Source organism: Phasianus colchicus, chromosome 9 (assembly GCF_987193195.1).
Source record: "Phasianus colchicus chromosome 9, bPhaCol1.hap1.1, whole genome shotgun sequence".
Taxonomy (NCBI): domain Eukaryota; kingdom Metazoa; phylum Chordata; class Aves; order Galliformes; family Phasianidae; genus Phasianus; species Phasianus colchicus.
In genome coordinates, this window is record NC_143444.1 from 8981791 (window position 1) to 9007840 (window position 26050).

At 41.1% G+C, this 26050-nt stretch overlaps 1 protein-coding gene across 7 annotated transcripts in view; it reads left to right on the forward strand.

The window, feature by feature from the left end:
- Positions 1–26050, forward strand: part of DNM3 (dynamin 3) — a 168595-nt gene that overhangs the window by 112487 nt on the left and 30058 nt on the right. For all 7 annotated transcript variants that reach the window (XR_016469120.1, XM_090146094.1, XM_090146093.1 and 4 more), the window contains one exon: positions 2525–2636. Coding sequence is in view for 6 of the 7 variants with exons in the window: in XM_090146094.1 (XP_090002220.1) it covers positions 2525–2636 (112 nt within the window). In the remaining variant the exon portion in view is untranslated. The remainder of the gene's footprint in view (positions 1–2524; positions 2637–26050) is intronic.

A 26050-nucleotide genomic window follows, 5' to 3' on the forward strand; every position in this document is an offset into this window, starting at 1 on the left:
AGCTGCTACGGAGATGACAATGAGAGCATGATCTCATTGTATTCCATATGGAATAAGTAGGTAAGGATTGAGTAGTAACTGTTTCTGTGCCATTATCTTCAGCATTTTTTAAAAGTGGAAGAGAGAACAAAACAGAAAATTTGAATTGTTTTCAAGAATGTTTTTACAGCTTTCCATGAGATGCCAGTGGATTCCTAATGAGTAAAACATGTTAATGGTATGGGTTTTTTTGGTAAGATTCTGCTAGTAAAAGGACAAGCTCTCTTCAAGAGTTACTTTGGCTTTTTTTTTTCCTTTGAAATGCTCCTGTGCCTGTCAGCCTTTCTGGAAGAGAGAAAGACAAAGGAATCTGATGGCAAGGAGAGGAGGCTGTTTTGGGAGGCACGTGTCCATTTACCTGCACTAAGGCAAGCTTTGTGTGCCCTTTAGCTCCTCATTTACTCTCTGAAGCAGAAACCTGTGTTCCTCTGTAGTGGTCACACATGGAGCACTCAGATATTGCAGTGAGAGGCCTCAGAGGGCCAGAGACATCCAGCAGCTTGCTCATCAGGTGCCCCTACGCCTAGGAAGGCTCTTCATAAGATGACAGGGAGTGCAGGACTGCCAGCTCCCATCTGTTCAATGCGGTCAGCTAAAATTCCCTCTCACACAGCTATGCTTGCTGTAGCAAGTCACGAAATGCCAAGAAGTTTAATATATATCATGACAGTCCTGAAAAAATGTTTTCACAAGCTGGTGTCATGTTGTTTTGCTCTTGCAGATAAGTATTTTTGGAACTTCCCTATCACTATATTTTACAGTCTTTATGCGTTCTATTGTTATTTTTAGTCTTCTGAGGCTCTCCTGTTACCATTTTAGCTTCCCTTTCTCTTCATTTTCCTTCCCTTTCCTTATAGCTGCTCTCAGCCAAAAAACTTATCTCAGTAGAAGTTTCTCCTAACAATAAATTAAGACACTTTTTCTTTCGTGATTTCATAATGATCTTTTTTTGTTTGTCTTCATTCAGTCTTTAATTCTATAAATGTTGACTCTGAGTTCCACAGATCAGTTAAGATTCAAGTGTTTTATCATCACTTCAAGGTAACAGAATCTGAAGAGACTGTCCAGGCCATTCTTTGCATTAAGGCAGAATAAGTGCATTTGGAGCCAAAGAAGTAAATGGTTTGATTTCAAACTTCTAATCAATAAAAGATACAGAGAGCTTTCAATCAGTCCTTCTGCCAGTGGCTGTGAGTAAGCTGTGGGATGTGACCTGTTAGTGCCTCTCTGCCTCTTTGTGCTCTGTCTGGTTCCCCTAGGAGGGAAATGCAGGCATGCTGCCCTGCCTGGCACTGAGAGGTGCCTGAGGCTGTCTTGAGTTAGCAGTACATCTTCAGGTGTATTCCAGAAGCATGAAGGTGAAATCCCACCAGCCCCTGAATGCTACAGAAATCTGTCCAGGCAGTGATGATAATAATAATCTCCAAGTTCTATAAGGTGTTCACTCTTTTTTTCCTCAAAATATGTGGCAGGAATCACGTCTTTAGTTTCATAATGGAGCTATAAGAACCCCTTGTCATTGCTCTCTTTGAAGCTTAAATAATCTCCCTGAGTTCTGCTTGCTGCCCTTCGCTCCCCCCTCTCCATAGCTTGCTAAGGAAAGAAAACAGTCTGGTTGCAATGGAAGATCAATTCCTGTGCAGCTTTTAAGATCTGGCAAAATGTGGTTTCATAACCTTTGTCTGCAGAGCTTGTGGCCTTTCCTAAAAAGACTGTTGGCTGACAAATTTATAGCAATCTGGTCTGTATATAGACTATGAATTCGGAAACTAATGGCTAAACCGTAAGGGGAAAATCTGCTCTATTTACTGGAGAATTTACAAGTACCACCTTCCTACATATTATGTATTTTTCCTTCTTTCTCTTTTCTTCCATTATGTGATTCCCTATTCCTAATGCTTATATTTATCTAGTTACATTAACTACCTGCAGTAGGTATTATTTAAACACATCTTGGTTTTCTTTCAACTGTGGCAGACTTTAGAGGAATTCGTAAAAAATTCTAATTGTCATTGTATTTTTTTCCCATTTTACTGATGGTGTCTGAAAGTCAAAAGGATCCATCAGAAGGACCTAATGTGGGAAAAAAGTTGCATGTTGCATTATTCTGATATTTAATGGTTACAGCAGCAATTAGCTTCAAAATACAGTTTTGTTGGAATGTCTTACGTGTTTGTCCTCTGTATCACAACAGTTTTACTTTTCCTAAATGTGCCTCATTTTGGAAACAAAAGCTGGAAAATTGATTTGAAGCAGTTTCACGGTGCTTTCAGATAATTGTTATTTCCAGAACTGTGTTGTAGAGTTGTGAGATATTTTTAAGTACTCCATGTAATTATTAAACAAGCACCTGTCTCATAAACGCCATCGTCCGAAACAATTACCAAGTTATTTCTGATCCCAAAGGATTTTTTATTTAAAATGCTGTGTGCGTGATACAAAGAAGTAAAATTCTGGTTTTACAGTGTGGTGCTCTCTGTCCTAGGAATGTTTACAAGGATTACCGTTTCCTTGAACTAGCCTGTGACTCCCAAGAGGAGGTGGATAGCTGGAAGGCATCTCTGCTACGAGCCGGTGTCTATCCTGATAAATCCTCAGTAAGTTCTACAGCTCACTCGTTTTCAGTAGCTGCTCTTTTTGAGTCAGAAAAACAATTGCATCATTTGGGAGAACATAATGTCTGCAGATATCTCAAGAAATTGTAGCTTTTTCATTGGCCTCTGATGTGGTAATTGTTTAATATTCATAATGAAATACTTTACGGTTAATTTGTGTGTCAAACATCAATTTTAAAAAAAAGTTCCAAAATGTTATTCATTGGAACAGTTTAGTAAAAGCATTCAGCAAAGCGAGGTTTTCTGTGCTTCACTGCTTCTATGAATATCTTCTAAAGAAAAGAAGCTTATTCCTGCAAGCTCTGTATTACAGAACTGACAGAAGCATTTCAGGCAGTCACGTATATTTATTTTACTGAATCATTGCATGTTTTTGTGTATGGAACACATGCTAAACCTTTCCAAACACAGTTATACTGTGCTAATCATGTGAAGCAAATGGAACAGGAAACAGCAAGAAAAAAAGCCACTAAATTAAACAGAAAAGACAAAAAAAGGAAAATGCTGGGAAATGGAATACGCCCAACTACCATTTTGTACTTTTTGAACATTGTCATTTTGTGTTTTCTCATTTACATAAGTTTGGGACGAGGGAGTTGGCTCAGCTCCTGAAGTCCAGCTCCCTCAAGTGCCTGCATAGCTGAGGCCATAGCAATATGGCCTGCAGCATAAGAACAAAACCTTGGTACTGAGCAGTGAAGCTGCTTTAAGAACCATTCAGATTATGGGTACTCTGTTTTACAGTTAAAGTTTCAATTTTAAAAGGCCTTTATTACCCATGACAAACCTACAGTAACCACAACTTTTTCTCAAAAGTGCCAGAACTTCCACAGGATTCAATCAGTATTGGGGTGTTCTTCTTTTTTGTTTTGTCCTGTGCTCTGTGCTTGAGTAGTTTGAATTGAAAAATTCTTCAGTATTTCAGTATTCACTAAATTTTTTCAGTATTCACTAAAGTTTCTCTAATGCATGGCTCATCTTTCTTCAGTAATTTGTCTCATGGATACCTTTAGAGGAGGATCTATTCTGAGTTTGACTTTGGTGGAATTTGTTCCTATTCCTGCTTGCTTTCCATGACAAGGCCAGGTCCCTTGAGCCCACGGTTTTGTGACGTCTTCCATTTTCATCATCTTCCTCATATTTCCCTTATTTTTGTGATACCTGTACATCTTCCTGTATAATCCTCTCTGCATCTCTTCCTGCTGCTATTTACACACACAGGCAATGCTCACTGTACTCTGTATAAAGAGTGTCGGGGCTGCCAACAAAAGCCAAATCAGAATACTTGAACTGTGGGATTCTCCAGTTATTGTAGAAATGACCAGTGATTATGATAACAGTGTTGGTTTTTTTTTAACAGGTCAGACACAAATTCAGCAGGAGACCTACCAAATATCTCACACTCTTTAAAATATTCTTAATGACTTTCCAGTAGGGTGCCTGTCCCTGTAAATTGGCTCTTATCTAGGACAACCAGAAGTCATTTTACAAGGATTAGTTACAAGAGGTTATCTAATAAATTCCTACTTTCAAAATACTGCATCATTTTGATTTTTTGCTCAGGTTATGGTGTCAAACCAGCCGATTGAATCTTGTGTTCCTTCTCATGTTTGCCATATTCATATACCTGATGCTTTATTGATAAAAAGGGCACACTAGGTAGATTCCTAAACTTATGTTCTGTCCCTTTGTTTTTCCCATCTCCCTAAAAGTATTTTATATTCAAAATAGGTTTTCTGAAGAACTGGGTTTTTTTTAAGTTTGTCTGTTGAAGGAATCTCAGAAATAAGATGAAAGTCATCTTTGAAAGACAAAGTTAGGAGGCAGTCAAAACTCAGTTGTTGTCTGGGCTGGAATCACCTTTACATCACAAAAAAGAGTGAATATTATTGTTCCAAACCCTCCAGTCTGAAATTCATCCCATCGCTCATCAGACTGTGCAGGAAAGATCCTTCATGCTACTCTAATCTTGCAAAGTATTTTCCTCCTACTTGACTGTAGGTTCAAATGTGTACTGAAAGTCTGCAGTTAAAGTTCTAAATTTTCTAAAGCAAAAGCTTCAGCACCCAGGGCACATTGACAGAACTTTCATTATAATCATATGCACACTCCTCAGTTCTGCACCTTTGCCTGGCAACATAAAGTAGTTTTAGAGATGCCCACCAATCTTTTACTCTTCTTCAAAGATTTAGAGACCCCATTTTCATGCAAGAAACGCTGTTAGGTATGGCAGCAAGTTGTGTTTGCTTCAGTCCTTCCTAACAGCTTTGCAGTCCTGGAGTTAAAAATGCAAAGAGGTACCCCAGCCCTGTCACAGGATGACCTTCTCATTCTTTTTCATGTGCAATTTGCAGCTGGTAACTTTGAATATCCAAGACTTTGGCACCAGAAGTAGAAAAATTGCTGCTTAGAAATGAAAAATAGATTAATAGTGTTGTAAACCTGGAGTGCTGCAGTGGTGAGGCTGGCCTGCTTTCTGTAACTGCCAGAGGAGCGTGCGTAGCCTGGAATCTGAAGTTAAGCTGTGTGCTTTCATTAACAGCTCTGCTGCTCGCATACGGGAATGCTGATATAAAGCCCAACGCATTGGCCCCTACTTGGGTTTCTTCTGCAATGAAAGGAAAAGTAGGAATTTGTCACCGAATTAAAGAGATTTGTTTCAAGTTCTCACCAGGAACAAATCTCTCAACTAAGAATATTTTGTTTTTCTGTTGTTTTTCCAGTAGTGCTACTTAAAATTGAATGATGACAGTGGTAATGGGGCTTGGTACTTACAACTACTGCTATGAAGTCTCCAGTACTATTTTAATACCCTAAGCAAAGTCTAAGGTTGTTGACATTTTATTTTTGTGCCTAAACAAAACCCATTAAACCACCTAACACCCCGTTCCTCCATTTTCTTGCTTCCTTTTGCCTGTGTTCTCCATCCCTCTGTGTGCAGACGTACGTTCACGTATTCATTCACTTGTTAGCTATCTTTAACCACCCTTCAAACTTTTTCTTTGAGCCCCTGAATTCTTTTGCACTTTTCCAGGTCACCTCCCTCCCCAGAGATTTGCATTTCTCAGGACGTGAGCTTTGACAGCCACCCGGATAGCAATGAATCAGTGTTTTTAGTATTCCAACCCATATGCAAGGCAGCTTGCTTGATATAAATCACACTGTGGCCAATTCACTTTGAAACAGGATATCCATTTACCAGCTGACTTTACTGCTGGGTTTCTGTATTGAGGCATCCAAACCTCCTTTTCTAAAAAATGGCTACAACTTTGTGACTAACCTTTCCAGACTGTATTTCTCAACTCGGCTAGTGTTTATTTTGGCCAACTTCCCACTGGATAATATACACTGTTCATGCCAGCTCATGGCAAAACTTGTAATTAAAAGAAAAGAAAAGAAAGCACAGATGTTCACCGTAAGTTGTTCAGCACACTTTACCTGGCTGGCACCAACCATCCATTCCCTTTCCCCTCTCCCTAATGCCACCTCCACCTTACTTTCATTACTAGTCTAAACGTACAATATTTGCTTTTTAAAAGCATTGGATCGTGAAACTTTCCATTCATTGGCATGTTGCAGGGAGTGGCTGTCATGAAAGGGTAAGCAGACATATTTAGTGGTTGCTTTGCGTACTGGAAGCTCAGTATTACCGATGCACGAAAATCCCTCTGGCTTTGGTCCCATCCCTAGATCATTTTGAGCCTCGTTTCCCTCACCCTTGTTTTAGTGTCCACCGACTTCCCTGGAGCTGCTCCTCATTTACACAGGAGGAAGCAAAAGTGGAATCTGAAAGTTTGTGTAGAGAGGAAATTTTGAAAAGCAGTACGAATTTACAGCTTTGCTGACCATTTCAAATCCTTCGTGAATGTCCTGTGCTCCTCTGGAAGCTGTCTGACTAAAGGATTCTGTGAATGTACTTTGACTCAGTTCATTTGGTTTGAGCTACTTCCAGAACTGTACAAGTTAGACTGAATGTATGTAAAATATATGTATCTAATATTTCTTTTCTCCTCTTTCCTCCCTGCTGCATCCTGCAAAGGGGAACAACAGAGTAAGTTCTTTGTCCTTTTACAAAATCCTTTTGTATTCTGACTCAAGGGTTTTGTCATAAAAATCACTTTATCTTTTGTTTCACACAATTGCTGCCTGCATTCTCCTAAGAGGAAACTCCTAGATTCTTTCTAATAGGAAATGTAGGTACAAAAATGTCTTCTATGAACCTATGAACAGATCTTTGTATTTTAATTTTGCAGAAGGTGATATGTTAAGTGATGCCGAGTGTTGTTTTTTAAGGCAGTTCAGTGAGAATCATACTATAAAACAGTATTGGGTCTGAAGATTATGAAGGTATAGTAATAAAGACCTTCTGAGGAAAGGTTGCTACAGTCTGATGAAACTCATTACAGCTGGATTTTTTGACCATACATCAAAGCTTGTATTAATGGGCAGTTATAAAAACCCGGCACTGAAGTCTTAAATAACAGATTTGCTGGCGTTGTTGGCTAAGCTGAACTAGATCAGTGTAGTGGCTTTGAAGGTGCCTTAAAATGGATGGAGGAGGGTGGGGTCAACATTTGACTTGGCTTCTAGACCCTTGATGTGTTCCAGCTGGACAGCAGCAGAAGGGTGTGGGGTGTGGAGAGGGAGAACTGAAATATGCATGGTAGGTTTTTTGAAACTGAGCAGCACATAAAAAGATGGTTTTCCTGATGTTGATCTGATAAACTAATAATTAAGTAGTTCCCAGGGTTTGTACTTTTTCTGCCATTTTTACTTAGCTTAAGAATGGAAATTTCACATCTCACACTTTGGAACATGCTGCAAAGAGATTTTGTTATGCTACAGAAAGAATTTACACGGCTTTTGCACGTTTTTTCTTTCCTGTTTTGACATATTAACCCTTAGGAGGATGTATCTGGAGCATCAAAGGATGCTTCATAGCAAATGTTGAAACTATCCCTTGAAATATTGCTTGTGGTATCTCACTGTGAGCTTCGAACATTTCTGGGCTATTTGGGAAAGACCCAGGTGCATTTAAAATGGTCTGAAGATCTGGGAATTTGTCTGCTTTTAATTTTGATATTTTTATCACTTTTTGTCTGCTGCTGTCTCCATAGTAACTGGACTCAGAAGCACCAAAAATGTTGTGTTTTATTGGCTTTGCCTGTTGGGTGGTGAAGGGTTAAGAACTGATGGCATAGAGAGAGGGACTGTATGCAGGAGTTGGTGTGAAATGTAAATGTTAACTGTGTACACTGAAATATCAAGGTAATGTTTATAATGTTGCTTTACGATATGCTGACTTAAGGCTTTGCTGCTATGCTGGATACTGAGCTGATCTCCTGATGAGGGGAGTTAGACTGTAGATGCTCTGTCAAGTGAGATGGGGCACCAGAGATCTCTTGGGGCTGCCAGAAACAGGGGTCAGGATGCATGTGGACAAGCACTGTTCTCCAGTGACCTGAGCTATGGGGCACCTCCAGGGAGGGAGGACCAGCGGTAGCATCTGGCATGGAGTTAAGTTGCTAGCAAAAGATAGGATAGAGTTAAGCAGGTATAGGACAAGCCTGTGAGATTTGAGGCTTGCTGGATGTGCTAGCTTTCCTTATGCTGTGAGCAATGGGTGATTTTTGCTGTACGTTCACAGAAATTCCCCCATTGGCCTTGGGATGTCAGCCAGAAGGTAATTCCAAAATGAATCTCCATGACAGCCATCCTCATCTTTCTCTTGGAACCCAGATCCTGGTGAGGATCACTGTATCCTCATCTGTGTCCCCTCCCTTCTTTCACATAAGTTGCTCATGCTCAGGGGGCTGGAGCTAGATGATCCATTGCAGCCCAATTCATTCTATGATTCTGGGAGGTTATGAATCCCAGTTAGGCAGGAAGAACTAACCTGCAGCTGCCTGCAGTGGCTCAAAGCCCACAGACATCTTGAGACTTCTGTACCTAGTTGTATGGAAAATGAAGTGGGTACACCTGAAAGGCGGTAAGAGAGTCTGAAATGTGGCTGGGAGAAGGGAGGAGTTGCAGACTGTGGATCCTGCTGGTTTTCAAAGTTTCAGAATCCTTCCTTACTGTCCTGGTATGGATTTACATGGGTACCTAGCAAGGCTTTAAAATTCCTATTATTATTACCTACTAGAGCTTTCACACTGTCTCATGTCATGTGGAAAGATTCCATAACCACCCACACAACCTGAATGGGTACTGCCCTTAGCTTTGCCTCTTAAATTTGCAAAGTAAAAATAAACATTGGAGTAATGAGGTCCTAAGAAAAAGCGGGGGGAGGGAAAAGAAGAGGGTTTATGGTCATCAGTGGACTACTAATCATTGTTATTTTTACTTTTTATTGTTGCACAATCATTACTGTAAGTGAGATTTCTCACATGGTTAAAAATAAATATATCTTCAAAGGCTTTGTTGGATAAGATCTGTAAAAGGGGTCGTTTAGAATGAGGTAATGGAGACCTACCTCATTCAGCAAGCACATGTTGGCAAGCCACATCTTACTAAAGTTAAAACTGAACTCTGCTCTGCAGTCCTGTGCAAGGGCAGGACGAGTAGAGCGTTGTGCCAAGCTGCACAGCGTGCTGGGAAACTGCTTGTAGCTTCGGTCCAGATGCTGAAGACACTGAGTCAGTGTCTTAATCCATCTTTGTGAATTTGCTTCCTCCCCTGTGCATTTTCATCACCCTTGTTGTTTAAAAACAAAAGCAAAAAACACAGGCCCTCCAGAGCCTGCTGTTTGAAAATAACAACAGCAACAAAGCCTACAACATTCTCATGTAGGCAGTTTTCCTTACGTGCCCAGCGTTGTTAGGTTAGAAGATTTATGAGATGCTGTGTCCTACTGAAATTCTCATCCCAAACCTCATAGGCTGAGCTAGCAAAAATAAAACACACACACACAAAATTTGCATCTTGGTTAGTGGAATTGTCTCAGTGTGGATAACTCTGAGCATAGGAACATTCACCTAATACAAAGTCACTTAGTAGAATTTAGTTTGAATTTTCTCCTGAGAAAAACAGAATTTCCTTTGAAAAGAAAAGGAAAATAATCTCGCTGCCAGGTCAGTTTGCATGTTATTGCTTAAAATACTTCTTGGTGACATATTAATTGCTTAGTTTCAAGTCTCTTTTTTTGGGAGGGGGAGGGGAAAAGGGATGGGAGTAGTTTTACCGAACCCGGATTCCAGATCAGCTACTTCATTAAAAAGACCAGATGTCCTACTCCCTCTTGAGACAGCCCTGGAAAGTGGGAACTTAGAGTGAGTGAAGTCAGGGTGCTCATCCTACCTACGTGTATGACAACAGCTCTCTCAGTTCATCTATTTCATGCCTGGCTATTGACATTTCTACGCAGATACTGCGCCAGAAGCCACGTGCATCTTTGCATAGGGCTGTGATGCTTGCTTTACCAAATCCAGCTGTGTTTCTGAAGTGTCTGCACTTACCTGGTAATCACGCTCTGACTCAGGCCATGGTAATGTTCCCAGCCAGGCTCAAACTGAGAGTCGGTGCCTCTGCTCCCAGACTGCTGAGGGTGGTGTTCGAGTGAAGGTCCTAAGCTAAAAAAAGTAAGGACTCGCTTGTGTTTGTTGTGTAGCAGCAAGCTGAACAGCAACTTGTGCTGATGTGTCAGAGGGAAAGCAGCGTAGATGGAAATGAAAACTGTGCATTTACTGGGTTTTTTGTTGTTGTTTTTTTCTTTTTTTTTTTTAACTTAAAAAAACAACACCCAGACAGCTATATTCTAGGAAAGGAAGGCACTGAATTCTAGGAAAAGAAGAATCCACTTCAGTTATGACTAAAGTTGGCTCCAGGCCAAGGAGGTTTAAAAATAACTTTCAAATGAAAGAAGTGTTATAATATTTTTTAAAGTGGGAAAAATGCCATAATTTTATAGACGGTGCTTCAGTCATTGCTTCAAACAGATGAATTGAGTTTTACAATGAAGTGACGGAGCAGAGCAGTGCGTGCATGCGCGTACCCGCAGGGTCAGCAGCAGTCCAAAGCAGAGGGAGGAAAGGAAATGGCTGTTTGTCAGTGCCTTCCGTGCTGCCTTACGCTTTCATGAATGCGAAAACACCCCTCCATAAAAATCATCCTTCGAAGTATTTACTATTTCAAACCAAACCTAGAGGCAATCCTGTTCCCTGAAACACAGAGCAGCCCTCTTTTCTATTCTCTAAGTGTAAAATAATTGTTGGCACAAGAGAGTTAAAAACGTACAAGGGAGAAAGAGATCCAGAGCATTGCATCAGCTGCACTGGCTGTAACAAGATGCAGCCTCGCTAACTGAAGGATTTCAGAACCAGTCCCAGCAAACTGGTAACTGCCTGTGTCAGGGATCAGCCGTTCAATAGCTGTCACAGTTTTACATTTCTGCTATTAAACGAACCTGCTGACATTAAGCAAGCTCCAGGAAATTTAGATCGGAGCAGATTTTTTTTATTAGTAGTATTTTTGCAATGTCTTCGTGGTGGGCTCTTTGCTTTCCACGAGACACCTGCACCTTGAAAATATTTTTAAATTCTCATTTTTTATGGTGCAGCTCATTTTTGCACCACTTCCACTCTAATGAAGGATTTTATTGAAGCTGTACAGAAAGGTGCAGACTTTCAGGCTGTGAAGTTTCAAATGATGGAGCATGAGTGTCAGCCGTGTTCTGGACACAAATTCCTATTGAAAAGAGAACGAGATCTGCCCTGGGGAAGGCAGTAAAGAAAGCCAACTCCTGCAGATCCCTTCCTAGAACTGGTCAATGAGTGCTAAGAGTTGGCTGGCAGAGGAGGGTGCTTCTGGGCTGTGCTGCACTACTCAGACCTACAGAGATCCTTGAGACTCCAGGCTGGGTGTCTGTGTCCCCAGGTCTCAGGACAGCCATAGCTGCAAGGTCACATTGCCTCCATACCCCTTTAGTGCAGCACCACCGTGTCACCCATGTGCAAAAAGAACAGAAAGGGAAATGCACTCAGATATCACAAGACTTGGGCAATTTTTTTTGTTGTTCTCCAAGTCAGTTCCTACACAAAAAACTACTCCTGAGTAGCGTTTTTTAAAAAAAGTAATTGGGTCTAAATAAAAATGTGAGTTTTTTCTGCCAAAAATGTCACCAAAGTCACTTCCATAGCATTTACAGTGTAACAGGAAATGCAGTCATTGGACAGGAGGGTGGAGGGCAGCTGGTAAACAGCCAGATCCTTCTTTTTCTCTCATCTGTAAGAGAAAACAAGATGATTAAGAGAAACTGAATGCTGTTTTCTCTCATTCTGTTTTGGACAAAAGCAAAGATATGCAATGTCTATTCCAATGCATGGTTTCATCCTGGATTTGTTTAGCCTACCCTACCTCTCTTTTGGTAGAGGTAGGGTTATAATTACTGTCCGCATGGAGTCAATTTCTCATGATGATTTGTGTGTGAAATTCCCTGTTCTGAAACTTCATTCTTTCCTCACGGCACTCATGATGTCATTTGTTCCAGTTCTGTGGTCAGTCCTCCTGCATCACCTGTGTCCCACTTCCATTGTGGCCTTTTGTTGACCAGTGTGTTCTCTGTCCTTCCCTGTTTGATAGATTTGTAGGACATTCTAACTGTGCTGATTCTGGAGAACTGAGTTTTGACCCTAGGAAAAGCTGGCTGTGGACACGTGTAGTGTTTGATTTTGGGTTCTCTTCCGCTTTGGTGCCTCACTTACTGTTGTTCCTGGTCCCAAAGTAGAGAAACAAATGATCTTACTTGGTTCACCTTTACGTTCTCTCATTCTTTTTAAACCTAATATCTTCTAATCAAATTATCTGTAATTCAAAGAGAGAATGATGCATCACTGAATATTCTACTCAGTTCAAATGACGTATGTGAAATTATCTGGCTGGATAAGAGCTCCGTGGTGCGTAGACAGACAGTTCCCACGAGCTGTTACACAAGGTGTTGGGCTTCCAATTCAGGGCTCACTGCTAGTTTCAATGTTAAAGCTTAGGAAGTTATTAACCAAGAGCAAAATGCAGCATTGTGTGCAGTCCTCAAGAGTGTGTTGCCCTTGCTATGGTGGAAATCATGACCCTTGCTTTATAATGCTTGTCATCTCCAAGAGTTTGAAAACATAACTCTTTTTCTTTATGGTCTCTGTTATATACTGCTGTGTAGGATATACCTCTTAAACCAATGAGTGGATGCATATGCTCAGAAACAATTAAACTGCAACCAGCATTGGTAGCAAAAAGACTGGAACATGGGTGAAATACTGGGCATGATGAAATCAATTGTAAAACTCCCATCAATGGCTGGAGGGTTAGCATTTCATCTGCTGTGACTGAACATGTTCTGCTTCATTCTGTAAGTTTTTAGTGGACTGCTGTTTTTTCCCTGCTTACTGTAGTCTTGTGAGTGTTCTGCTAAAATCCTCCTTTCCTAGAACCAGTCCTGGCATTGTCCAACTGGGACTGTGATTTCTGCCCCATGTTGCATTTCTCTTATTTAGTTCCATCTTATTCGTACAGTTTCTTTTGTAAGTCACAGCATGATGCCTCTCCAGCAGCTGTTGTTAATATTGTGAATAGATACTATTTGTCTAGAAGCTGCAGTTGTGGACCCAGATCCTATTTTACAAATGTAAAATAAAAACGTGGTTCCTGGCTCGTAAAGCTTACAGTCAAAGAATGACAGGAGAGAATCAGTGGATAATTACTGAACATTGTCCTGTCTGCGTTTTGGGTTAGAGGTTTGTCACTAGCCATTGAGATCTGTGGAAATTGATAGTCTCAGAACAAACTACCTGTTTGTCACTGGTCTGACTAGCAGGCGACGTAGGCTTTAGGATTATTATATTACTAATGAATTCTGTAGAGAAGCAGCATAATTTCTTTCTACACGACTTGTCTCTTCAAGCCTGAGAAGGCACTATTTTTGGTGTTTGGAGCAGGTTTGGCAAGGCATCTTCATTTTTGCTCTTTTAAAAGTACCTCATTCCTACAACATCTGCATAAACAGTGATGAATTTAAGAATCAACAATGATGGATTAATCCTAATCTGATTTCAGTTAATTTGAGTTTCCCCTTAGCTGGAGAACCAGAAGCATCTCAGCTTAAAGTAAGATTAGAAATTTCCTCAAGCAGTTTTGTTAGGTCACTTGTTGAAGTATTTAAAGTCAGTATTTGTTATTAACTAACCTAGATGTGTATGAGGTTTTGCTGGTTTAATGCAGGGCAGAAAGGAAAACTATGGGGAATTGTTTGAAATTATTTTACCCGAGACAGGAAGGTGTGTGTGTGTGTGTGTCTGTGCATCCTGAGAAGTTTGGTGTGTTTGTTCAGATATGCTGAATGTATCTGCTTTACGTATGTAAGTACCAACATTTTCCTGTCGCGATTCAGAAATTTTTGGGTGATACCCCACTGGGGAACTGCATGTATTTCTAGGCATCTGTGTCTAGAATCATTTGTGATTATTCCTTCCGTGTCTGAATCTCCTGGCTATTGATACCCGTGTGTAATTGTTAAGGTTCCTGGTTAATTGTCTACCAGCACCATGACAGTTAAGCAACAGAATTCAGATTTATGATGGAGCACTTAAATACACATCTTTTCTCTGGTAGGGCTCAGGAGCATTGCTGCCCCATGTGAGATGAAAGGACGCAGCATTTCTCACTGTCACCTATCCCACTTGTGTGAGTTTTGAGAAAAAGTCCTTTCCACCTGTGCTCTTTCTGGCTGAATCTTCCCTTCTGGATGATGGACTGGTTTATTGGGACTAAAAGATGCTCCTATTTTCAAGAGTTCCTTTCATCGTGCATCTGCATTTTCTCTGTGCAAAGCTTGTGCTCTGTCAGTACTGATAGCCTTTAGGCTGATCCTTTGTAGCTTTTAAGAAATATATTTCATCATATATTTCTTCACGCAGAAGAGCATTAAGCTATCTCCCAGAGTTTACAGTTAGTCACAGATACCTGAAAGATGGTCACAAATGCCCTATTCGTTCCAAGCATGGAAAATTACAATTCAAATATCAGTGAAGCTACCTCTTTTGTTTCTGTGCATTTTGGTAAAAACACTCCTTTACTATGGTAACTCCACAGCCCTTTGGGAATTACCCTGTAATGCTTCCAACCTCCCTTTTTTTTTTTTTTTTTTTTTTGACAAGTTTCTGCCTATATCCTGGAAAACTTCTGGAGTCTGTTATGGATCTATAGCAGCTGAAAAATGGGAGCAGCATAACCTGAAATAAAATCCATAAAGGAATTTTACATTGAGCAGGGGAAGCTTCCAGTGCAAACCAGAACGTTCACATTCACACTCAATAAGCTAAAAACTCATTAAAGGGAGACTCATTAAAATGAGTCTGTCCTGGGCATCTGCAACAATTAAGAAGCTTTGCTACAGAGTGTGAGCTCTGCTTTAGTTAATATTCCTACCTGGAATCTCCAACAGTAGTTTTTAGTCAGTCCAAATTCAGGCAGCACAGTGTTCAGCTCTGATCATTTGTGTGGAAACCACTGCAATCTCTCATTTTTCTGAGCCTACGTTAAGTTACTTTAAAATCTCTTTGCTGGAAGATATACTTAAAAACACGTAACGTGTTACCAAAATGTTGTGATAATTAAAGAAAAAAAAAAGGAAGAAAGAAAGAAAGGAAAAAAAAAAAAAAAAGATGAAAAAAAATGCTCATAGCCAAAGAAGTTTTACATTGGAATTGAAATCCAGCCATCCAGCCTTTCTTTTGCTAGAGTACTATTTCTTGCAAAGCCTGCTGCGTGTCTGATAACATATTCCAGACAAGCTGTGCATGCAGAGAGCTTTTCATTCAGTTTCTTTGGGTGTAGTACAGCAAGATATTTCGGTCCAAAGCTCTTAGTTATAAAAGATGCAGAATGTACTGAAATCCAGGCATTTATGTATCTTGAAAGTACGACTGCATGCAGTTGACGGAGCAGCACTCTCCAAAGCTGTAAGGAAAAGCATTCTTTTCATGTTTCTTCCCAGTTTGCATTAGACAACTCAAACAAGAGCTAGAATATGAGACAGGCTTTGCAAGGAGGCACAGCAGTTCTTACTGGTTTTTGGGTTTCCCAAAGAGATCTGTTCTCGGTACGTTGTTTTGCTGCCAAAGGTTTTATCATGTGGACCAAGTATCGTAAGGGAACAGACAACACCATCTTCTTGTGTTTTTAGACATGTTATTTACTGGGGTTTCCCTGAAGAAAGCTTAGGAATTCTTTCCTCATGACTCACTGACCAAGGGATTGTTTTTATATAAACTTTCCTTCAGCTGGTTAGAGTTGGAACACAGTGTCTTCTGCTCCTTCTGGGGTCTGACTTTGCTCTTAGTTTCTTTTAATGGATGTTCCTGCAGCCAACACCATGGTTTGAACCTCCTGGCCTTTCCCTTCACCCTGAGTCCCATAGTCTTGAGAATCACTGGGCCAGCCAGCCAGTGGAAGTGCTGGTGGCAATCGCTGCTTCTCTATCATTCTGCTTTTCAGCTTTTTGCCTTGTAGGGCTTTTTCAGCTCCGCACCTTACTTGTAGCTTAGGGAGAGCATGCTGTTGACATTAGCCAAACCAGAGTTTGTATTTTACGTGCTGAAATTAAAACAAAAAGTTGATGTTTGACTTCAGCGGCGTAAAGGTTAAAAGCTGGAAAGCGCTGCTTTTCCATAATGGAAATCACTAAAGCTGGAGAGACACATGCCTTCTCTTACATACCCCTGAATCCTTTCCCACCCTCCTTCAGTGGCTGCAGTGGAGTCTTCTTTTGCCAGGAGAGCGGTGTAGAGTCACTTTTAATTACCTCCTTCCACTGCTTTTGATTTCGAGCCCAACTGATGGCGCCAGGGGCTGAACCGCAGGGAGATCTCCAAGCAAGTCCTGCGTGTGTCAGGCAGCCTTGCCAGGCAGATTCTATACAGCCCACTGCACTTCCTTGCGGTGTTTTGGTTATTACATTTTAATTTTTTTTAGCCTGAGACAGGAGCTGTGTTAAAATCTATTAGCTCTGTGAAGCGCTTACAGAGAAATTCCAGGTGATGGTCACCAACTTATCTTCCGCACTTTGTATCCAATATAGATATCTATCTCACTTCAGCTATGTATATTCTGTGTGTACATGTATGCAATTACATATGTTTCATTAAACAGGTAACATATCCCATACGTACATGGCATTATTTTAAGCCAATAAACATGCATAGTTCTTTGAGTCTTTTTCATAGCCCAGGATTGGATTTCTTTATTTTTACAGGAACAGGAATGGTTTAGCTGGAACGAAAACGTTCATTCCACTGCATCATTAGCTACAGGCAGTCTTCAGTTGAAGCCTTTCCCATTTTTCATGTTAAAGCTCTAATAGTTTGACTATTAATCAACATGTAGGATGAATTTCTGGGGCTGAAAGAGCTTGCCTGCATGCCTGTAATTTAAGCTGAACTTTTTTTTTCCCTTATGAAAGGAAGGTAGCCAGAAAATAAATTATATTTTAAGGAGTTCACCTCTCTCTCACCCCTTTCTGCTATTCCCCTTCTGATAAACACCCCAAAAGTTCTCCCTGGGCACATACAAAGAGTTAACTGGAGCAGCAGATTCTCCAGTGTGTCATTTGATAACTCTAAGGCAACCTTCTGCTACACGAGGTTAGCTGTTGATGTGTTGATTGCATCATACCTGATGCTCATTACTGAAGGCTTTGCCCAATGTGCGTTTAGCAATTCGAAAGTTAATTTTAGGGTCTCGCATGAAGTTTTTCCTCCCCCTCTCCATTGCAAGGAAGCTGTAACCAGCAACCTACGTGGTAATGGTAGCATCAGTATCTTTCATCAGCTGTTTAGCTGCCTTCTCAGCAGTCTGCTCTTCTCTCACAAGCAACATGTGCTCCTACCAAATTGGATTAAGGCTTAGGAAGGGTGACAGAAGGTGACAAGTCAGGCTGTGGGACCAACTTGTTGTACTGGCAGTGACAGTTTGTTTGCTCCTTTTGCCATACAGATCACTCTTTCTTACAGCCTGGCCCCTCTCCTCCACATGAAGAAGAAGGTGAAGATTTGCAGGACTGATATTCCAGCTTTGAGAGAATAATGGGAAAAATCATTCCCGGAAGGGCAGAAATTGTTTTCTTACACCATTTCTCTCCTCTAGTCTCACCAGGCTCTCTAAATCACTCTTCACAGACCTGTGGAACATGCAGTCATTCTCCAGCCCTCCCTGAAGGAAGTGATCAAAAAACAATCTCCATGCCCGGTGGGTTTTTAAGAGAGGTCTTTTCCAAAGGCCACATTCATCTTTTCCCAGGCTCCATGAGCAGCAGGAGCAGCTTTGGGATGATCAGTGTGTACCTGGGAATTTTCCGACACCACTAATCAAATATCCTCACTCTTTCCTCCCAGATATACTCTCCTGCTTAATGGGAGTGCTGATGCAGAGCCTGTTCCTGCTCTGAGATTGGGGAGCATGCTTTGGAACACAGACAAGGACCTTGTGGGGGATAAAGGAAAAAGGCTATACAGTTCATATAAGATGCAGAACTATTTCAATTTAATTGTCTAGCACTCTTGAAAACTGCAGTGCTCTATCCTATAGATGCTGAAAAGCAGCTTCAGTGCAATTGCAATGAAATCCTGTTGTTCTGGCCACTCGGTTTCATTTGACTATTAGTGAAGTAGTGCAGCATCTCTGGAAACAAGGGAGATATAAAATGTTATCTTTCACCAGATGGCATATAACCTCCTCCCTCAGTGATCTGGAGATGGTAACACCTGCACTGTAAAAGAAGATGTTTCCACTCTTGGACCTGCATTGCTCATAACAGAGGCAAACGCGTTCAGTCTTTTTGTGGCCATGTTATAGTAGTGCCTTAGAATTCCCTGATGCTTTGTTAAAGGTGCTCAGGATTTCTTATATTACTGCTATCTGATGAACCGCGGTCCAGCGCAGCAGCTGTCATTAGTCTGTCAATGTATGACTTGTATTTAATCCTGCTTCTGTTTTTCCAGTCCTTGACATTACCGTGTCCTGCAGGACACTTTTCTATTGTCCATTGTACTGACAGTACCTCAGTCTTGTGTTATGGGCAGAAACAACATTACCTGGCAAGTTCATGCCATTTTCTTCCAGCTGGACTATCTGTTGGGCACTTTGATGATGAAACCCTTTAAGGCTGCTAGCTCTTCCTGCCAAGCTGCCATGTACCTATCTTATGACTACCATTCTTTTCATTAATACCCATCCTGACAAACTCAATGAGCAGTCTTCTAAGGGCATCACTTATAAGTCTACTGAAACTAAGATCTGTAAAATTTCCAAAACATCAGTTGACTGATTGAGTCTGACATCTTGCTTGTTTGTGTATTTGTTTATTTTAGTATGCCTGTCTTTAAAAATATGTTCCAAAGCTTTGCAGCCAGTACACTTAGACCAGCGGACCTGTATTTCCTTGCACTGTGGATTATGTTTCACCTGGGACAGATAGTAGAAGAATACAACAGCTTTTCTCCTTGAGAGACAAAATACTTTGCTTTGAGAAACTCAATGGAAATCTGCTTGATATATGGCAATCTTTGGGGCTGCTGACTCAGATTTTCTCTTGCTCTGGTCTGGATGGGAGTAGTAAGCGCAGTAATTCACACTCTTGTGACATAGCAGCATTTTTTCCTTTGATCTCATCAGTAAGTTGCACCCTGAAATACAGCCTGTGGTTCCAGACCATGGGCTTTCCTCTGTGCATTATTTGCTTCTTGCCAGGCCATGAACTGCTTTTCTCTCAGATTTTTGCATTTCTATAGGAACTGATTGTGTTCCAATTCTTCTTCCAGCACTTTGAAACATGCAATCATATTCCCTCAGGCTACTTTTTCCATTAGTGCATGTTTCATATAAGCCTTTGCTTTCTTCAACCATGGTTTACGAGTTCATATCCTTGAAGGTTTTCTTGCCCATAACCATTACCTGTGCACGTATGCATGTTATCTGTGTGGGGGTTTAATGAAGCATGTGAGTTTATAGACATCTGTGAATTTAAAGTGTGCTAGTTTATGCTGAGATACATTTCTCTCTAATTCTAGAGACTATTAGGCACGAATGAGAATTGTTTAATTTGGAATATTTGATTATCAATTGAAAAATCTGCACCCTATAGGATGCCTTGTCAACACCTCACATCTTAAAATGCGTAGCATCTAGAAAACTGTGTTGTTAACCTTTTCATGTGAAAAACCAGTACTTTTTCTGTGTTTGCATGGGTCTTTGTTTGCAGTGATTAATGGTCCACTAACAGTGTCCAATACAGTGCAGTGTACAAAGTGCCTTTGATGCCAGACATTCTACAGTGCTGTGCAGAAACTAAAGCTAATAGTGGTAAGCCTGAGAGGACTGGAATGTTTTCAATTTACTTTTAAACAAATGACTTTATTGTGCCATTCTCACATGGGAGTAAATTCCACAGCCTTGGTGCCACATTAGACAAAACTTTCTTACCTGCTGATTTCTGTTTATACTGGGAGAAAAGAAATTAACCTTAGTTAGGAACAGGGGGGAAATAGGACGTAACTATTAAACTTGGTGGGAATTGTTCCAAGGGCTTCACTGAGAGCAGAGTTGGATGCAGTTGTACAGGATGTAGCTGCAGGATGATTTGTGGTGCAGAGTGGAATTAAGGAATTCTGTATTCCTGGAAATCAAACTCAAAAAGGGCACCTATAGGAAAAGCTTTAAAAATGGTTCTGCCTTTCCTGCAGCGTAAGGAAGCTCTTGTTGTAGTCTGATGAAATGCTGGTGGAGTTCAGGAGGAAGATGCCTAGTGGCTTCAGCTGGGGATAAATGAGGCCAAATTCCTGAAGGTAACAATTTTCAAATAAATAATGAGCATCTGTGGGGAAATACAAGTGACGTCTCTTGAGCTATAGGAGCAAAAGTATCTCAGAGTGCATCACTTTGATGTGGCAAGGGTTTTCAGGAGGATAGGAATGAATGAGTCTTTAATGCTTACAGGATGGTATAGTTCCATGGATTTGTAAAAAATATGCAGGTATTCCTTAAGTAAAGGAACACGAATCCCTTCAGTGTTGCTCCAAGTGGGAGAGCCTCTGAAGCTAATATGTGCATCATAGTCTTCTAAGAATACAGATTCCACTTCAGAAGGTCTTTTTTGATCAGTACTCAAGGGTACATTAATTACTAACAGAACCAGTAATACTAGATTCTTTTTTAAAAAGCTCACTAGGTCCTTTTGTACTAAACCTTTTTTTATTATTACTAGGCTTTAGTTTGGTGAACACTGTGGTTTTTATTGCTTTGCAAATCCATAAGGAGTCAAGAAAAAATTTAAGTTTTGACTAATGTTTTTATTTTCACATTGGCCATCTACAATTCATTAGAATTTTATGTTCAGCCACTACCTGGAAGTCCAAATGGAAAAAAAAAAACAAGAAAAAAAAAGGCAAGTTTAGGTGATACTTAAATGTATGCAACTGCACAACTTGGACAAGTAGATATACTCACTTGAAAGTGGCTCTTAGAGCCTTTTGTCTTTCTCTGATGCTCCAAGCCTCCAAGTCTGGTCTTTTCCAAAAATAATACATCTCTTTTGCTCACCACTATGCCACAGCTTCCTGTAAAGCCTTTCTTCATTTACAAAATGAACAGTGTATGTGGTGCACATTATTTTGCTGTGTCCTCGGAACCCTGATGTCTTTACTGCCTCTGCTTGGGCCTCAAGAAGAGTTGCACCTTCCAGAGGAAGACACTGCAAAAGCTTTTGTAGACTGTCACGAAGGATAGGGAAGAGGGCCTCAGAGCTATTTCCATTTTGACTTGTAAAGCATGTCCTGTTTGTTTCTCCTCATTGCGAGCTTTTGTCCTTTACTAAAATGATATGGTGTATGTTGACAGTGATTGAAAAGAAACCAGTGTGTGTGTAGGGGGCAACAGCTTTTCCATAGCCAAGTGCTGCTACAAATCAGACTGGGATCAGGAGCATCACTTGGCAGTGCTGAGAAGCCTGTGGGGCAAAGGCAGCACCACTTCTTCCCCAGGTAATGCTTGTGAGGAGGGGATGTCAGTGGGGCCAGGCTGTTCTAGCTTTCCAGGCTGGGTAGAGTAAGGAAAAATCCTGTGCTTTTGTTTTATGTTCCTCAAGTTATCTCTGACCTGCTTGCTTCCTGCCCATCTGGAAGCACAGGCCTCTGGCTTGCAAAATATCCTGGGAAAAGAGAGGAGAAGAAGGGAGTACACTGCTAGGGAAGCATCTGATCACTTTTGTCTCCCAAGTACCTGTGGACATGGGAGTATATCTGTGCTTAAAGGCTGCTCCCTGGGGGGCCCCACTTTGGCAGCACACCGGTAGGGAGCACATGTGCTGAAGCCAGAGAGCGTCTCAAATGAATTGTTGTTTGAGTCTCACCATGCAGGTCTTAATAACCCGTGAGCCTTAATATGGCTGTAAGGCTATAAATTCAGGGATTTTGACCTCAAAGTCTTTGTGTGTGTTTAAAAATAGCTCACCCATCCTCATTTTATCACTTCATATACTCTGACACAATTTTGGAACCTGACTCCATTCCATCCAGCACAGGGGAATGCTATAATTAAGAATCAGTTTTGAAAGGCTGTTCCCTCCTCGCTTCAGGCAGAATAAGGCTGTATGTATTTTGCAGGAGATTATAAACAATTCATCAGCTAAAATTAGCAGTAAAAAGGGAGCCCCAGTTCTTTCCTGTGCTGTGGTTTGTACCACAAAGACTCAGTGTTTTTAAATCATGACAGAGCTCTTGAAAAACCTTGAAAGCGTATTGTGTGTGTGTCACTTTGGCTGCATTTGGAATAGTCTCACCTCTAAGCCAGAAGGCCATGGGTTCGAGTTCCTCGCCTGCCCTTGGATTTAGCTGTCTCACAGTAATTTTACTGCAGAAAACACTTTAAAATAGAACCATGGGAGAAGAAGAGTGAAACTTTCTGTCTGTAGCTGTATTGCAAGATGTTCAGTTATGGGGGTGACGTGATAAACCACTGCTTGGACTGCCCATCTCTGCTCAGCAGCCAACAACCCTCTGAACAGGGAGAGGAGAGCCCTTGTGTTGTGGCAGCTTTTTTACCTCTTGACAAAAGAATTTCTAATCTATACATGTGAGTGTGAGTGACTGCTCCATGTCTGAAGGAAGTCTGCCTTTTCATTGCGCTGCCACAGGGCCAGGGTTCCTTGTATGCGTGGTGCAGTGCAGGAGCCAAACAATCAAGAAGTCAGGTGGTTTTAGTGTACCTTTTGCTGCTGATCAGCATGCTACAGGTCACTTCAAAGCTGATTTGCAGAAATAGTTGGCTGAAGCGGTAAGTTGAGGTGGTTGTAGCACCAATAAATACAGATGGTCTCAGTTGTACAGATCAGCTCCATCCTGTGTCTGCTTGGCCCTTGGGGCAGGGTGCTGTCTCTGGTGCCCTGAAACTTCACCAAATAGAGAAAATCAAACTGATTTAAGGTTTAAACTTTACAGCTTATTGTTGTTTTTTGCCAACAAGAGTATGATCTTATGAAGTATTTGTTCAGAATCTCACTGGCTCTTAAATACAATTTGATTTTCATTTAGGAAGAAAGAAAAAAAATCTTTCCCTTTCTACTAGTTTTATAGAATACTAAGAAAGGTTTGGGCCTATTTATACAAAATGGAAGCCACGCCAAAAAGCAGTACCTAATTTAATGTGATCTGGGGTTGTAGGTAGCATAGTTGCTCACAACTCCATTCTTCTCTTGAGAATAATTTTGCCAGTAATGTTCAGTTTCTGTTCCTGTTGTATGAAACCCAAGTGCTCCTTCATGAGTGAATTTCTTTTGTTGAGCGATATTTGTTACACTTCAGTAAAGCTCTCTGTGTTTTCATATTCCTTTCCTGTTCTGCTGTGAGGCAGTTCTGCCGCAGGAATGCTGCAGCTCAAATTTTCACTTTCAAAGTTAAAGGACTTCTTAAATGGGGAGTTTACATGGTGGGGATCAGTGGTGCCATACTGGGTTAACAGCTTCTGCCAGGACTCATAGACCACTGTGACTTTGCCTGGCAGAGCACTTATGGAAAACCCATTCCTAGGACCCGAGTTATCAAACGGAATCTTTTGAGCAGAACTTTGGCCAAGATACCTCTGGCTAACATCTGACTAACATCTGGGAAAGGTAGATCTACTCGCGTAAGATTCTGGTTCTTCTTGTATGTTCATTTGTTCAATTAGATTAAATACGTACCTGCTCTTGATTATTATTTTTTTCAGATGGCCAATTAGTGTGGGTTCTACAGAGACTATGAAACTTGGGGTGAGAAACGGGATAATCCATCTTGTCATGGCAGGAATGTTGACCCATTTAGTCACATCTGGGATTCGGGTGGGGTGGTCTGTGCAAAGCCTGAGCTGGTAATAGTCTGTCAGAACGAGGGGTAATAGCTAGGCTAGCCAGCTAGCCTGGGAGGGAGGTGTCTACTTGACAGATTTCCCTACTAAGATGTGGTCTATTCTGGGAGAAAATGATTGAGAATCCTTCCCATAGAGTCTGGCTTAGTAATACTGACTGAATGCAAGGCAAAGGGGAAAGGAAATGGTGCTGCTCTGGAGCACAGTGATCCAACTGTGTGAAATCAGTGTGGGTGCTATTAAAATGCCATCTTCCTCTCCCTTCCCCTTTCCTTCCTCCCTCCCTCCCCCCTCTGCTGTCAGCCTGGCTGAGGAAAAGTCAAATAACGTACGACTGTGTTCCTTGGCATCACAACTGCAATTTCCCTTTAGGGGCTTCAAACTTGAGAATGAGAGGTTTTAAATCTTGCTGATTCGTGCTATTCCAGCAAGCATATGTGTGAGGAGAAAGAACAATACCAGTTCAAAACAGAAATCACAAGTGAGAAATCATTGCTGCTAACTCAGGTGTTGCAGAGGCCAGTTGGAAAAATCAGACGCTAAGAAAAGTAGGAAATAGCTTTGTTTAGAGCTGGGAAGGTTAATGAGAATGAATTAGAAAGCGCTCTCTGTGTTTTCAGCCCCCAAGGATTTGAGCAAAGTTAGAGGAATTTATTTACTGATTATCCAGACTATACAACTGGCAATAAGATTAAGTGAGGAATTTTGGAACATGCTGACATTTCTTATTTGCATCATTTACTATGGAGATCATTTGTCGGTACTGCACTGGGTTCGTGGTGAAGCAGGGCTTAGTCTGGCCCAGCGGAGACAGCTCTGGTACTTCTCATGACTCGGGGGACAAGGGGGTAAAAACAGTTCAACATCCTCTTTTGCCTCTCAGAGAGGAAACTCTCAGAGAGGAAACAATTTTGTCTAGGTGCTTATCAGTGGGGAGTTTCAGAATATTTTCCTAGACATCATCAATTACGGAAAAAAGTGCAGTTCTAGGTGACACGTTGCATTAGATCAGCTAAAAATGAAAGGCGAGGCTGTAATTTATAGAGTCCCTGCATTGGATACTGTACAGAGCTCCTCCACTGCGAGGCCTCCCCCATGTCCTTCCTTTCCAGGGTGCAAGGAGATACACATTCTGCCCTGCTGCTCTCTGCATTCAGATTCATTTAAACCAGCCTGGAAAGCTGGAAGAAATGAAGGAAGACCACAGAACAGGAACTCGGTACAAGATCTAGGAATAAAATTGTGGGTTTTATTCTTATTCTCTTCTACCTCTAAAATGACCACATTTGTGAAAAGCACGCAACTCTTCTATAGACACAGGCACAAGAAGTCATAAACTATGTTTTAAATGCATAATTTTGGGCAAAATATTTTTCAAGATTTGCCCTCACCAAAGCACCATCCACACACTGCACACTTACTGTGCCTTTTTCTAACCCCATGAGGTAGTGCAGTCCTCCAGCCAAAGCTGATGCACTGTTGCTGGAACAAGGAAAGCTTTGTTAGTCACCCTGTGTTGCATGGATACTGCTAAGCAAAAGTCCTCAGTATCAATCATTTCTGCCAATGTTTTGGAGAACAGTCGTTTAAGAACAGATTTGGTAAGGAGGAAGATATAATGAAGATGAATGGCAAGGTGTTAATTTCAGTCTTCATGAGGACTCTTACTACTCCTCTGATCAGCGCTGTAAGTGCCATCTTCTCTGGTAGAAGCTGCAAGATTTCTATTTGTTTCTGGTTTTGGTGGAACTACAAACTACCACCAACAGCCCTAATCCTTATATCTGTCTGATGCCTGCACCCATTGATTGCATCCTCCAACAGCAACTTCTCTTGATTCTGCTCTCTTTACAGACAGTGTCCAGTGCTGCTTTAGGCTATTGTCTTTGGGGTTTGCTTCATGTGCCATGTTACACCTTCTGAGCTGATCATCACACTTGGAGTCTTTATCATCATGATTTGAGTTCCTGGGTAACTCACTGCCATTTGAAACTTCACAAAGCTCACTGACCTTCTTT